This window comes from Colletes gigas, unplaced genomic scaffold, assembly GCF_013123115.1.
Source record: "Colletes gigas isolate AHSC1104 unplaced genomic scaffold, ASM1312311v1 Colletes_gigas_Sc00020, whole genome shotgun sequence".
In the NCBI taxonomy this organism is placed as follows: domain Eukaryota; kingdom Metazoa; phylum Arthropoda; class Insecta; order Hymenoptera; family Colletidae; genus Colletes; species Colletes gigas.
In genome coordinates, this window is record NW_025106649.1 from 4,213,403 (window position 1) to 4,228,142 (window position 14,740).

The window sequence follows — 14,740 nt, forward strand, 5'->3', positions numbered from 1 at the left end:
CAAATCGTTCTGAAAAAATTATTTTCAGTTGCGGAGGTCAATTACAATCATTTTTGGTATACACATACCTTCGAAATCCCACGCACTTTCGAGAAAAAAATTCTTTAACGAAACTATATTTGCACATATTATTGTATTTTCTCACAGATTTCGCCGTATATATTTCCTTTCTTGTTTTTCTTTTCCCATGTATCATTCTTAACCAAATGATTATCTGTCGTATCTCAATTATTTTAAACATTTTCTCCAGCCTACAGTCTGTTCTTTCCGTTTCATTAGACTCGTTAACCAAATGTTTTAATATTGCATAATTTCTCTCTCACAGATTTCTTTCAATTATCTACGATCCAATACGTTATTCTTTTCTTCCAGATTTCCACATCTTACCCTGTTTATTCTCATTGTTATTCTTTCCTTGTTTGCTAAGATCTTCTAAAATTAAACTGCATATAATGTATTTATATTTATACCATTATATTTCAAGCTTTCTATCCTTACTATATTGCACTTGTATTTGTATCTCCTTATTTCTAACGAGGAATATTCGCGGAGTGTTCCCGCTCGCCATTTTGAAAAATCATTGCAAGCTTATATAAATTCAAGTTTATGAGTTGAATTTACTCTTAAAAATTTCGCAATTATGAATCTAAAATTTTTAAAGATGATCATTTTACATTTCTGATGGTTATCATTTACGAGAACATTCGTTCGCGTAAATACAAATTAGTCGCAGTATTTCAATCTCAGAATTTTTAAAATCGTTGACCGCCAAGTTTTCTAAAGAATAATTCCTACAATATTTAACGTAAACAATTAAAAAACGTCTGAAACAGCCTAAAGTCTAGAGTGCACAAGGCAGGAAATGTGTCTAATTATTCACGTGTTTCAACGAGAAGTTCCTGAGATGCTATCTAATATTCGTATCCTACAATAACGCAGTCTGTTGTTCAAACGCGCATTGTTTCCATCGTAATGTCTCCAACTTTCTACAATTGTTTCCGCGTGCGTTCACAGAATTCTCTCTAACGAGACAATATTTTGCAGCCTGTTAACGCGTAGACATACGCTTTCCACACAGGGCGAATATTATCGACGTTTGTCTGCAACAGAACCGAAACTCGGGAATCGCGATAAATTGCAAATCGAGTTTTCTTTGCACGAAACAAATAATAATTTCGATTTTTTTTGCTCACTAACAAATCTGAGTCGAATTACAGTGGGTCACAAAATTGTTTGTACGCGAAAACAAAATTTATTACTGGTATTTTAACAGCTTTTTCTTTTTGTTATGTAATTATATATAATTAAAGCAGAATTCTTTGATAATCTTCGTACATTGAACAACGCAATCTATTAATATTGTAATTTGCTTAAATTACAATAATCGTTTTACTTCTTACAGATTTTAAATTAATCTTTTTCTAATTTTTCGTTTTAGTTATTCCTACAGATGCTCGTTTGGATTTAAATCTAGTGACTGGAGAAGTATGTATCTATCATTTGTATGTAATATTATTTTTTACCTTTTTCAAGCTTATACAGTTCTAACAATAAAATTAATAATTGGTAACACAATGATAATATAATAGAACACAAAACTAAAAATTAACAAGAAAACATAAAAACGAAATATTATCTATTTATCTTTTTCTAGATTTAACCGAATAAAGAAAATTTTATGGGCAACTACAGTGGCGAATATACGTATACTTAAGTACAGTTCGTACTCTAATATTAATTTTTTTTGTATTTTTATAGAACATATAGAACAGTGTCAAGAAATTATTTTTAAGAAGTTTCGATTTTAATACAAATGTGTATAGTTTTTTCTAGTTTTGTGTGTATTGTTATTACATATTCTAAAAGTTGAAATTGTTTATGAAAACTGTATTTCTTGGTTTTATAACGGATAGTTATTTAAGTACACTTAAACCAATATGGCATTAATGTTTCCGGACACTTTGGTAAAAATACAAACAATTAACTATATTAAGAGACAAAACGCTTTGTTATATCATAATATAGACTAGAATCTTCAAAGAAATCTTATTTAACCATTCAATATATACAGTTTCTAGTCAAATAAACTATAATTTTGTTAACTTGTACTTAGATATGTAAGTTAGATATCATTCGAAAGATTTTGATGTCAAATAATACTTTTTCTATGTTCTAGGCCCTCCTCCAACCTTCCATTTCCAATCCGGAAGTTACGAATACTTCTCGGAGATATGTCAACATGAATATACATATACAGGGTGTTCGGCCACCCCTGGGAAAAATTTTAATGGGAGATTCTAGAGGTAAAATAAGACGAAAATCAAGAATATCAATTTCTTCATTGACATTTCGTTAAAAAGTTATTAACAATTAAATTCAAAAATTTCAAGTCGTTCTGGAAAAATTATTTTCAGTTGCAGGGGTCAATTACAATCATTTTTGGTGAGTAGACACACCCTTGACATCCTACGCATTTTCGAGAAAAAAATTCAGGAAGGTGGGCAAATTTTTCGACATAATTAAGAAATTTCAAATCGTTCTGGAAAAATTATTTTTGGTTGCGGAGGTCAATTACAATCATTTTTGGTGAATACACAAACCCCCGTAATCCTACGCACTTTCGAGAAAAAAATTCGAATAGGTGGACAAAATCGACAAAATTAAGAAATTTCAAATTGTTCTAAAAAAATTATTTTCAGTTGCGGGAGTCTATAACAATCATTTTTGGTGAATAGACATACCCCTGAAATCTTACGCACTATCGAGAAAAAAATTCAGGAAGGTGGACAAATTTTTCGACATAATTAAGAAATTTCAAATCGTTCTGGAAAAATTATTTTTGGTTGCGGGGGTCAATTACAATCTTTTATGGTGAATAGACACACCCCTAAAATCCTACGTACTTTCGAGAAAAAAATTTGAGTAGGTGGACAAATTTATCGACGAAATTACAAAATTTCAAATCGTTCTGGAAAAATTATTTTTGGTTGCGGGGGTCAATTACAATCATCTATGGTGAATACACATACCCCCGAAATCTCACGCACTTTCAAGAAAAAAACTCAAGAAGGTGGACAAATTTTTCGACAAAATTAAGAAATTTCAAATCGTTCTGGAAAAATTATTTTTGGTTGCGGGGGTCAATTACAATCTTTTATGGTGAATAGACACACCCCTAAAATCCTACGTACTTTCGAGAAAAAAATTTGAGTAGGTGGACCAATTTATCGACGAAATTACAAAATTTCAAATCGTTCTGGAAAAATTATTTTTGGTTGCGGGGGTCAATTACAATCATCTATGGTGAATACACATACCCTCGAATTCCTACGTGCTTTCGAGAAAAAAATTCTTTATCGAAAATATATCCGAGTGGCCAGAACTGTTTCTACTGTTGGCTGATCTTTAAACGTTAATAACTTTTTAACGAAGCCTCAATCAACAAATTAGTATTCTTGATGTTCGTCTTATTTTGGCCTGTAGAATCTCCCATTAAAATTTTTTCCAGGGGTGGCCGAACTCTTTGTATATACAAATGCAAAATTATTATATTTTTTAACTGAGTTCGCTATGTCGTAGTTCTATTGCAAAATTAATTTAGATGTCCAAAGAGAACCGGAAAAATTAATATATGCAAGACATTGGTCGTATAGTGATTGTCGATGAATAGACGATATAGTTTCATATAGGTCTATCTCGTTGGGGAAGAAAATTTGTATAAAAAAAAATAGATGCTCCGTCGATGGAGATTTACAATAAAGGCAGTGTTTCTATGAAAGACAACCTTGTTCGAGACATTCTGCATCGAGATTCGCGTTACACCGACGACGTACTACACTTTTTGCCGACGTACGCTTCTGTGTCCCATATTGCAGAGGCGACACAATGTTCGCGAATCGGGAGCATTGCGACGCCATCGTCTAACGAGCCTTCCGGTAATTACATCGCTGCATGCAAACTTTCTACGGTGAATACACGCGCGGATGACGCGGCGATGTCTAGCTGAATACGCGTGCGTTTTATCAGACGGCTCGATCTCTCTGATTTTTGTAATTAACAGACGTGTCGGATTTAACTGTCGCTGGTAGAAACTTGCGGCGGCGGTGAAACTGAATTTTTTATAAAAATCGTTCGAATCTTCGCAACGACGATCGAACGTTGATCGCACGTTGGAAGAGTGAAAGTGAGGCACGTTTCCGGTTTAAGAAACTGATCTTCCGATCGGTATCGCGTTTAAAAATAATTTCATTCAGGAGGTCATTGTTACTCGACGTTGTTATTTTTTAATAGGAAACCATTACGGAACAGATTCCACGTTTTCTTTCGAAACAATACATTTTCCTCAAGCTAGTTGTCCGACTAATCGGTAATGCCCCAGAATTTATTAGGAGAAAACAGTGTATTTGGCGTTATTTGTGAGCTTTATAAGATGATACATTATTATTAATTCCATATATGATCAGTGTTTCCAAGCATTTTTAGCGTTGATAGCATAAATATTTCTGTTCAAGTCACGTCATTTTCTTTAACTTTATTTATTTATTTGGCTAAAACCTAAAATCACTTGCACTGAAATCCGATTCACCGATATAAAACTCATCAATGTAGATATGTATCAATTTATAAACACTGTATTGTGACATCAAAAGTGTATAGAAATATGTTGTCGTTAGTAGGGTAAATGTGCTAGTAGTTGGTTACTTCAACCTACGTGTGATTAATGTTAATATATTATTTTCTAAACATTTAGAGGCCGTCTATTAGTTTTGCTTATATTTTCAATAGTGATAGTCGGCCCTACCGAAAAAACGTACACATAACCGCTTAATACTATTCTAACCTCAAAAACCCTTCATTTGAATATTACTAATTGCGTATTTAAATTATTAATATTTAAAACTTACGTTTATTGATGATAGACACTATTTTAGATCCCTGCTTCTATTACTAAATTCATTAAAATTTCGTCACGCGTTATTAACTAGCTCATCGCCCTTAGAACAAGAGTCTTTGTAGTTCACAATATTACCACAAGGGGCATGAAACTATAATACTGAAAGTAGAGGTGTCGATTGACCGCTAGCATATTTTATTTTATGCGATTTTGTTATTACTTTTTAATTATCAGACATTTATTTTGGAAAAGGCTGACTACTAACTAAGAACCGACTACCGGCACATTTATCCTATTAGGAAAATGTATTCGACATTTCTTGTAATATCAATGTAATTCATCATATGAAGTAGTTGTTTAGAAAAGTCTAATACCAGAGTATCAATTTCAGTTCAATTCAATTGCGTGCCTGATCACTGTACTAATTATTATGTAAAATTGATAAAACGATTCCAGCTATTCTTTCAGTTGCCTTCTGCTGATTTGAGTTGGTGGCCTCATTGAATAGGATCCCTCCTTCAGAATCCTGGAAACAGAGGCCCCTTTGAAGCTGGCTGCAGGCGTGTTCATCGTGCGTGCACGGCGCAAATAGCTACATCCGTGCGCCACGTGCCGTGCATCTTATCCACAGACAGAGAGAGAAAGAGTAATAATCGGTCTTTGCGAAACAACGCACTCGAGCTCCGATCCCCTGTTTTCTCCGTCGCTCGTGCTGGCTGATCCGCATGAATAAGTAGCTTGACGACAGACTCGGCAGGGAGGAAGAAACATTTAACGAAATGCTCTAGACGACGCATCGGCCGATTGTTATTGGCCGGATGAAGGTAATTTCAAGGTTCGAGAATACTCCGTAGGCCAAAGCAAAAGCAGACAGTCGTACTGTCCCGGAACTTTGGAAAAATATCGTCTAAAGTAAAGTAATTAATCGAAGCTAATAGCTCTGCCAAATTTCTATTTTTACGAACCCCTAGAACGGTTCATCGAACGTCTTTATTTAGCAGTGTACACGCGCGCTTTTAAAACCAACGAGGAGATGCTACTGCTAGTTGGTCGTCGATTTTAGTGAAACTTTTTCTGGTGATTTTGGACCAAAAATAAGTAGACACATATCCAAGCATTTTTGCCAATGCTCGTTATTTATACAAATATTTAACGTTTAATTTTTTTAATGTCTATGTACATTAATTTCTTGAATCAATTTCGAGGAACAGAATTAGCTTCGTAACGCCAACGTTTCCGCTTAAATAAACATTTTTCTCATTGTTATCTTTTTTTGTTATTGTATATTTATTTTCTGCCTATTTATTTCTTTTATTCTACTTTCCTTTTTTAAAACAACACATTTTTGTAATATTACTAATTTTTTTCTTAACAAATTGTATTAATACAAAGTTTAATTTTGATGTAAAACCAATACAAATACGTTATATACATACAAGATACATCTGTTTATAAAGGTATAAAAACATTTGTTAATTAAACATCGCTTACAATTAATTGTTTTTTCTGCGAATACAAAGCTTGGGCTTATACAATGTATCTCAAAATCAAGAGGAACATTTTCGACAATGAAAATATTTCTTTTATTAGATTTTGATATAATAATAATAATATTTTGGTATTTCTCTATTAAAGAGATGGTAGTATATTCATGGTATCCAACAAAGTTAATAACAAACACATCAGTTTTTTACAGAAAAAACTGTATACGTAATAAATTAGCATTTATTATACATTCACGCTGTCAAAAACACGCTGTTTACGTTTCGTCTGTTTTTATGATACATACCATCCCAAGCTTTGTATTCCAACAGAAAACAATAACAATCTGTCTATTATGTATACAGGGTATTCGGCCACCCCTGGGAAAAATTTTAATGAAGGGTTCTAGAGGCCAAAATAAGACGAAAATCAAGAATACCAATTTGTTGATGGAGGCTTTGTTAAAAAGTTATTAACGTTTAAAGTTCCACTCGTATTAAATTTTTTTTCTCGAAAATGCGCAAGATTTCGGGGGTATGTCTATTCACCAAAAATGATTGTAATTGATCCCCGCAACCGAAAATAATTTTTCCAGAACGATTTGAAATTTTGGAATTTAATTGTTAATAACTTTGTAACGAAGCCTCCATCAACAAATTGGTATTTTTGATTTTCGTCTTATTTTGGCCTCTAGAATCCCCCATTAAAATGTTTCCCAGGGGTGGCCGAACACTCTGTATAATGCGTATTTGTTTAGAGACTTGAACTCTGCATCCTACAGTCAATAAGCGGCTGATATACATACGATCATAGCTAATTCTATTAATCAAAGATAATTCGAGAAACTAATATACATGAACATTAAAAAAAATTGAGGCCTCGTGGATTTCCATAGAAATCTGTGTGTTTTATGACTGTTGTATTCAAATTAAAATAATACATAATAATACATGCATGTACAGGGTGAGGCCTTTAACGCGACGTAACATTTTTCATCCCTTTATAGTCCTTTGACAAAAACTTTGTTACAAAAACTGAACAATGTGAGGCGTACAATAGATGTCGATAAAAAAATTTTGTTTTCTCGGTAAAATCAAGATTACCTTTCATAAATAGGGTCGCTTATTTTTGTACCATATTGTGAAGAACATCAAAGCGAATTTAAAGCACATAATACACAATATTTTTATTAACATACCGACTCGATTTACAGTACTGGAAATGAGAAACATTTAGTTTTTCGTCGTATTTGCACGCTCTGTTCGAATTGTAGGCGGTGCAACATGTGCACCGAATGTGAATATATTTAGATGCACATGTGCGTACAGTTGCAGCAGAAAGTGCAAAAGATAGGAAGTTTTGCGTGCAGACAAAGAAACTTTGGTTTCGTGACAAGTTCACGCGTTGTACTCGTCTTAAAATGTTAAGTAAATGCCATTATGCGTTTCGCAAGTGCTAAAGAATAAATGACAAAGCAATTTAGTAATCGGTACAGAAAAATTATACGTCGACGCTTATCAATATTAGAACTATCATGAAATGTATTGTATACTACTCGTAAAAATTTATTCTTTAACACGTTGAATATCAGGCAATGGCCCGTGTCATTCTAGGTGTATCTTCAAAGAATTTAACTTTTCAAAATAATAAAAGAAAGAAAGGAAACAAAAGTAACTCGACAGGGATTCGAACCCATTATCAAAAGATTCGCAGATAATTGCTCTACCAACTTAACCAAATTCCGTTCTCTCAAGTAAAAATTGATTCTTTTACTACATTTATACCAAACTTTAAATCAAAATATCTCGAAAACGAAGGCTTATTATGAAGAAACCTATTAGAGAGTTTATATACTAGGTATAGTATACTATAACTTGGACCTGCTATCGTTTCAAAAACAACGCCCACGACTGTAAGGTCCACTTGTTAGTAAGCCTCGGAGAGTCAATCTCAGACGAAATCCTAAACACAATATAATTAAATTCAATACTATCGTCGTTTGACATGCTCAATGATTTCGTTTAAGGTCTTTCGATCAGCTTCCCAAAAACGATCGATCCAACGCAAAAAGAAAGTTCGTTAAAACAGTTGCCAGAGCGACTGAAAGCTCCCTTTCTGAATACCGAAAACTTCCTAATCCTACACTATGAAAACCGACGGTGTGGACCTGGAAGAATGGCTGCCGTCCCCATAGAAATCGGCTCTGCGAAGCCCTGATTTTACATACTTCGAGGAAACCTTTCGAGATTATCCCCATGGTAACGAGGATTGCTCGGTGGTAGACTGGCTAGGGTACTTTTCAACGAGCTAACTCCTTCTTCCTCTTTTCTCCTCATGATTGTCTGTCTGTTTTCAGCCTTCGTGCCACCGAGATTGTCTCTCTCGTTTTCGTTTTCCTTTTTTTTTAACACGCACATCGACCCTCGACACGAGTACTTTGCCCCTCGCCACCTTCCTCTGGTCCTCCCGCGCTATATTATTCACTATTCATCTGTCCGTGAACTCTCCGCCACTAGAGAAGGCCTTTTGTCTCGCGCTATCGAACGGCTGCTTTGGATTACGCCAACCAACGTCTATGTATGACTTTTTCTGTACCTTGTCTCCTTTCGTGTTGCTTTTCGTACAACAGGGATTTAGGATCTTAAAATATCATCGTGTTTGGGGGTGAATCTCTTGGGAAAAGGGGGGAGTGGGTGGGGGAGCTCAACCAAGGACGAAACCCAGATTCCCATAGAATAATAGATTTATAATTAATCAATTAAAATAAGAACGGTTTCAGAATGTATAATTTATAAAAAAAGAAGTTACATGATTTGCAAGGTATACGAAAAGGTTATATCAAATGCTTCAAAAAGCTAGAGAAGATTACACGTACCCGCGTTAATAGTTCTCAATCATTCCTCTTATATTCGTGGCATTGTCACAAACGTCAATTTCATTGATCAATTGCTCGAAGTTTCCTTGTCTTCGTCAACAATGGTTTCGCTATTTTCGCTGCTGTTTCGACGTCTGTGCTGGAAAGTTAGGTCAAAATCGTCCGGAAATTGTGAACGATAAGTGGTGAAATCCTCCTGTTTGCAGTAGTTGGTGAAGAAGGTTAAATACTGCCACTCCTCGTGGGTCGGTTCTGGAGGCGGTGGTTTCGGTTTAGCTCTTTGAGTCGTTGGCTCAGAACGCCACATTAAAGGTCGCATCTTTATTGCCGGCGGCTTCATGACACGCTTCAAGGATGCCAGTAATCGTAGCATGAGCTCGAACTGCAAACCAAAGGGTACCATTACTATGAATTCTCATTCGACGAATGCACTTTGCGTAAATTCGACAGTTACAAATAGTCTGGAAGTCTTAAGAGTTATGAGACTGCAGGTGAATGCCCTTAACACTAGATTTACGGGTATTGATCGCGCGTATATTTATTGATATCTTTCATGTTGACAATTACCTTAAAATACGATTTTTCTTTTAATTAGAATATGTATTCTAGCCAATGCATTAATCAAATTCAACATAAGTTGTTAAAAAATAATATTTACGCGTTCTGCAATTTTAAATATGGAATCAGACATCCGTCAAATTAACGGATTCCGTAAATCTAGTGTTAAATATCAGAAATCGAAGAATCTAATTCTTTGAGACTCACACTCTACAAGCACGTAGATTAAGCAAATGTATAAACTCAGTAATTACATAATATAAAAACTACTTGATTCAAAATTTGCAAATTAATTAGGTGAACCTACAGGTCAATGATTATGTGGGGTCCTGTTGATGAGAGATGGAAAAGGAAATGAAAGGGGAGTGTTCCGTCCCGGATGTGCTAGTGGACTCGGTCGAGGAGCGATACGTGTACATATACAAACGGAAGATTGGTCGGTCGCTTGCGAGAGGAACGGTCCCTCTGGTGACAAGTACCGGAAGCGATAGACCCCATAATTACATATTGTGAAAGTTACTAATTTTATTAAAGGATTTTACTACTACAAGTCTGGACGATAGAAAGTTCAAACCTTGTAAGCTTGCCTATCAAATAATCCAACAAACAAAAATTTATAAATTTGGGGAGACAGAAAAGTTATCTTAAGTACTATTTATAGAAACAGACCTTTTTGGCTGCTTCTTCAGTCTCCTGCATCGCTTTGAGCTCCTGTCTAAAACCTTCCTGCTCGCAAACTTTAACCACGTCCGGTGGCAAAGTATCCAGTTCCAAATTGAGCTCCTCGTGAGTTTTCTCTATCCATTTCATCATCGAGAAACTGTCCAGATTGGCATCGTTCGGTGCGACACAACTCTCATAAGCATCTTCGATGAATACTTGGAAACGTAGTACTTCCTCGGAGCAGACGGAATCTCGAAACATGCCTTCCAGAAGCACGTTCGCGTACCTCTCCAATTCTGCCGCTCTAGCTTCGAATTTGCGAATAGAACTCTAAACGAACGATCACAGATTAATGGTCTCGAATTAAAAGTAGACATTAAATCATTTTGGTATTAGGTCTGCAACTAATTGCACGTAATTGTTTTCTATATGGACGGTTACTTGATGTTCGTTTATCTCGTTGACGAGTTCGTTGATTTCCGACTTGATCTGCACTTCAGCGGTCTCGATTGTCGTCAACATCTCGGTCATCGGCTCTGCCAGGGACTCCAGATGAATCAGCGCGTTCAAGTTCTGCGTTGCTATCGTTCTAAATACTCGAATGAGATCGAATGGATCCTCGAAGTACATTTCAGTTGGACCTGCTTCCAGTACATCCTGCTCGAATAACTCTGAAAGATGTAGATGCGTCGGTAGGATTGTCTATTTCGAAAACGTTTGGCGGGAGGCGATGGACCCCAAGCATTAAACCACGGTAGGTAGTTTTTTTGGCGTTGCAAAGAGCATGTCTAGTTTCTTTAAGTTTCAGGTCGAGTTACCATTGAAGGCGTCGCTCGAAGAGAAACAAACAGAAAGGCATGGTGGCAATAATCACCTATCAAATTGTCGAGTGAAGCAACTTCGTCGATCATTCTGTATCGGCTGAATAAATCGTCCACGCTGCTGGAGACGATGTTCTCGTCGGATCCAGACCGATAAATCCAGTCGTGTTTCGCGCGCCAAGAAATCGGAGACACTTGATACAAGAATCTCTGGCACATCTTCACCATCCTCCAGCTTTCTTCCCAAAAATACACGTCTAATCTGACCTGACCGTATTCCTTGGAGAGCTTGTTCCTCTTGTCGCTGATTTCCTTGGTCAGTCTCACTTCGTTCTCAGCCTGCACTAAGATCTTCATGCTCTCTTCGTGATCCTTGGACAGGAACTCCTCGAAACCACTTACGTATCGACGATAACGACGCTAAAAACGAAACGTAGTAAGGGTTTTTATTACTTATTAGATCACCTCGATTCGTGCAATAATTTTCATTCTCGATTTCCTGCATTAATTGAGGTTCTACTATGTGTCATGATATGCATTTTTCTGGAGCCTTGCTCGAGTTATGGTACGAATATAAAACAGCTTTTTATTAAGATTGTTTGAAAAATAATAGAGTTGAATGAAATTTGTACTAACTTGTTCTCTATTATCTCCCAATAAAAATAGTAATGTATTGTTTATGCATAAAAAGAACGAATAATTATTATATGTAACGTCTCTTTCCTACCTCTATTTATTTTCAAGTTGATGAAGTTGATACTTCTGAAGAGTGATCGAATATTTTTAAGAATTTTACCTGTGAGTAAAGTTTTCATAAAAATTGGCATGTAACAATAGAGTGACGTTTCTCGTAAATATTTCATTTAAAAAATAATGAAGGGCTTTTATTTGCTTTTATATTATTGCTAAATTGAAATCTTCACGAAATTATAACAGTACTTTAACGAAAGACTACCGGAATACCTTTATTGTGTCCAGTCTCTTCTGCTCTTCCACAAATTGCTGTTCTATACGAATACAGTCGTCCAATGCTTGTCCAGCGAGCAGCCTAGTCTTGAAGATCTCGCGATTATCGTCCACATAATCGTGTACAGAAAACTTTTCTTTCACTACCCTGCCAGAGAATCCTGTGAAGAATTCTGGATCTACGTCGGTGATGGCTATCGCCTCGTCCAGGTCTTTATGTTTCTTAGCTTCTAATTTTTCGATACTGACGTCAACCTTGGCAATATCAACAAACTTGTGTAGCAATTTGTAAGGGTTTATTCAACATCAAATTATATTATTTTTATAAAATTAAACATATTTTAAGTAATTTAATAAATTTTATTTTATTATGCTAAATGTGTACATTGCTTTTGAAAAGATAGCAAATGCAAGTTATAGTATATACTTAGTATCAAAATACCTTAATAGCTTTTTTCACAATTGGCCTTCGTTTTCGAGATATTTTGATTTAAAGTTTGGTATATGTGTAGTAAAAGAATTACTTTTTATTTTACAAAACAAGATTTAGCTAAATCGGTAGAGTGATTAGCTGTGAACCTTTTGGTAATGGGTTCGAATCCCCGTCAAATTATTTTTTTTTTCTTTTATTATTTTAAAATGCAAAAATATATTTTATTTATTATGTACATATAAGATAAATATTAAAGCAAACAATCCTTAAATTTTTAATATAAAAAGCAGTAGTAAGTACAGTAGTAAAATAGCATTATATTTATATTCTTTTTTCGTTCCAGCCGAAAACTGTTCCGGCTGCACAACTCGGGAACTTGTGCTCCAATTTCGATGATACAAAAAATAAGAATGTGTGTTTTTAAATGCTCTTTATTATATCAAAGTTTCTTTTATAAAGTTTTGGTATAAAGTTTATTTTTGTTACGCACTGTACTATAACTTGCACCTGCTATCGTTTCAAAAGTAATTTGCACGATTGTAAGGTACCCTTGTTAGAGACGTAGTCGAAAATTAAAGATTGACGTAATACTTTTGAAAATAACTAGACGTCAGAATGTTCTTTTGTATTTTTCTTTTTTTAGGGACAAATGAAATTGAAATGCTTACGCGAAGTGCCCGTAAAAGATCGTTTTTCTGTGCAGTTGAGGTGACGCCTGTCCTCCGCCCCATGACCAACGAGTTCTTCGCTTTCCAGTATTGAAAATAAGAAAACATGAGCGAGCACGGGGGGTAAATGAACGGCGATTGCTCTTTGTTGACGTTCCTCGCTTCCCCCAAGTGTTCATGATCTTTGGTGAAGTAATACTGTGTTCTATATTACAACAAACATTACACAAATAATTCAAGTTTGAATATTTCAATATTTTTTTTTTAAGAAGAATTTCATAAAGCACACATTAAACAACAATTTCAAGTAACTCTCCAATCTATACTCTATAAGAGAAAGTAGGACAAAACGACATGCCTCTGTTTTTTCATAATGCAATGATGCAATGAATTTTGTCTAACGCTTGGTATTGGTTAGAAGCCATTTTGAGATAAAGAATAGACGCGAGCACTCGTTAGTTTATGTTTAAATGAATTTTAAAAATGTTTTGCTCAAACCAATCAATATTATGTTGGTAATTTGAGCATTGCCTGGTATTTTGATGTTTCGATCGATCGTTTATTTTACATTGAAGCAGCGGAACACCGTATTTATTAAATATACTTCGACGAAATATGAAATACATGGATCCAATGCAACACCTGAAGAATTTTTCAGGCTGTTTGTCGGTCATCTCATCCCTCTTACGGTTTCTCCGGCCGATTCGACGCGGTTTCGAGCATCTTGGTGCATCTGAAATTCTCCGTTTATACGCCTCGTGCATTATTCAAGCTCAGCTTTTCACCTGCCAGATCATTTACCTGCGTCGCTCTTGAAAAGCTCCCTATTATCTTGCGTTTTGCTGCAGGTCAAAGTTACGAGAAGAGTCATATTTGATCCTAAACATTGCAAATTAGAGATCTCGTATTCTTTTTTTAATCAAATTCATGACAATTGAGATAAAACGAATTTTTCTATATCAATACCGCGTATAGCGTGGTCTGATGGGACAGAAATATAATTACTCCCTGAATTACTATAAATTTCTGCAAAAATATTTGTTTAAGAACCACGTGATTCATATTCGTTTTCAAACTACACAATTCCATTATAAGTTCTTATTAATATCTTTTATTTGTATCAATAGTTCTTATTAATAATTTCGTTTGTATCAATTATTGCTATTAACGAAGACATGAAATTTTTAATTTCAGGGTCAATTAATATTAATATTCTACCAAAAAATTATTTAATCGTTAGTTAAATCATATGAAATTCATTGCAATTTCAAAGTACACCAATCATTTAATAATTACTGTACGTAATAATAATGGTGATTATTTGGACTTGTCGACAGGTCTTCCAACAATACACATTCAAATTGTACAAAATTCTAGCAC

General features: G+C 35.0%; 1 protein-coding gene across 1 annotated transcript; it reads right to left on the minus strand.

Moving 5' to 3' along the window:
- Positions 1 to 9,318: 9,318 nt before the first annotated feature.
- LOC122400900 lies at positions 9,319 to 14,083 on the minus strand. The gene is made up of 7 exons (XM_043402634.1): positions 14,049 to 14,083; positions 13,361 to 13,565; positions 12,257 to 12,514; positions 11,347 to 11,713; positions 10,914 to 11,143; positions 10,479 to 10,802; positions 9,319 to 9,633 (listed from the first exon to the last, which is right to left on the minus strand). The coding sequence occupies exons 1-7, from the start codon at positions 14,081 to 14,083 to the stop codon at positions 9,319 to 9,321; spliced, it is 1,734 nt and encodes a 577-aa protein (XP_043258569.1).
- Positions 14,084 to 14,740: the final 657 nt, after the last annotated feature.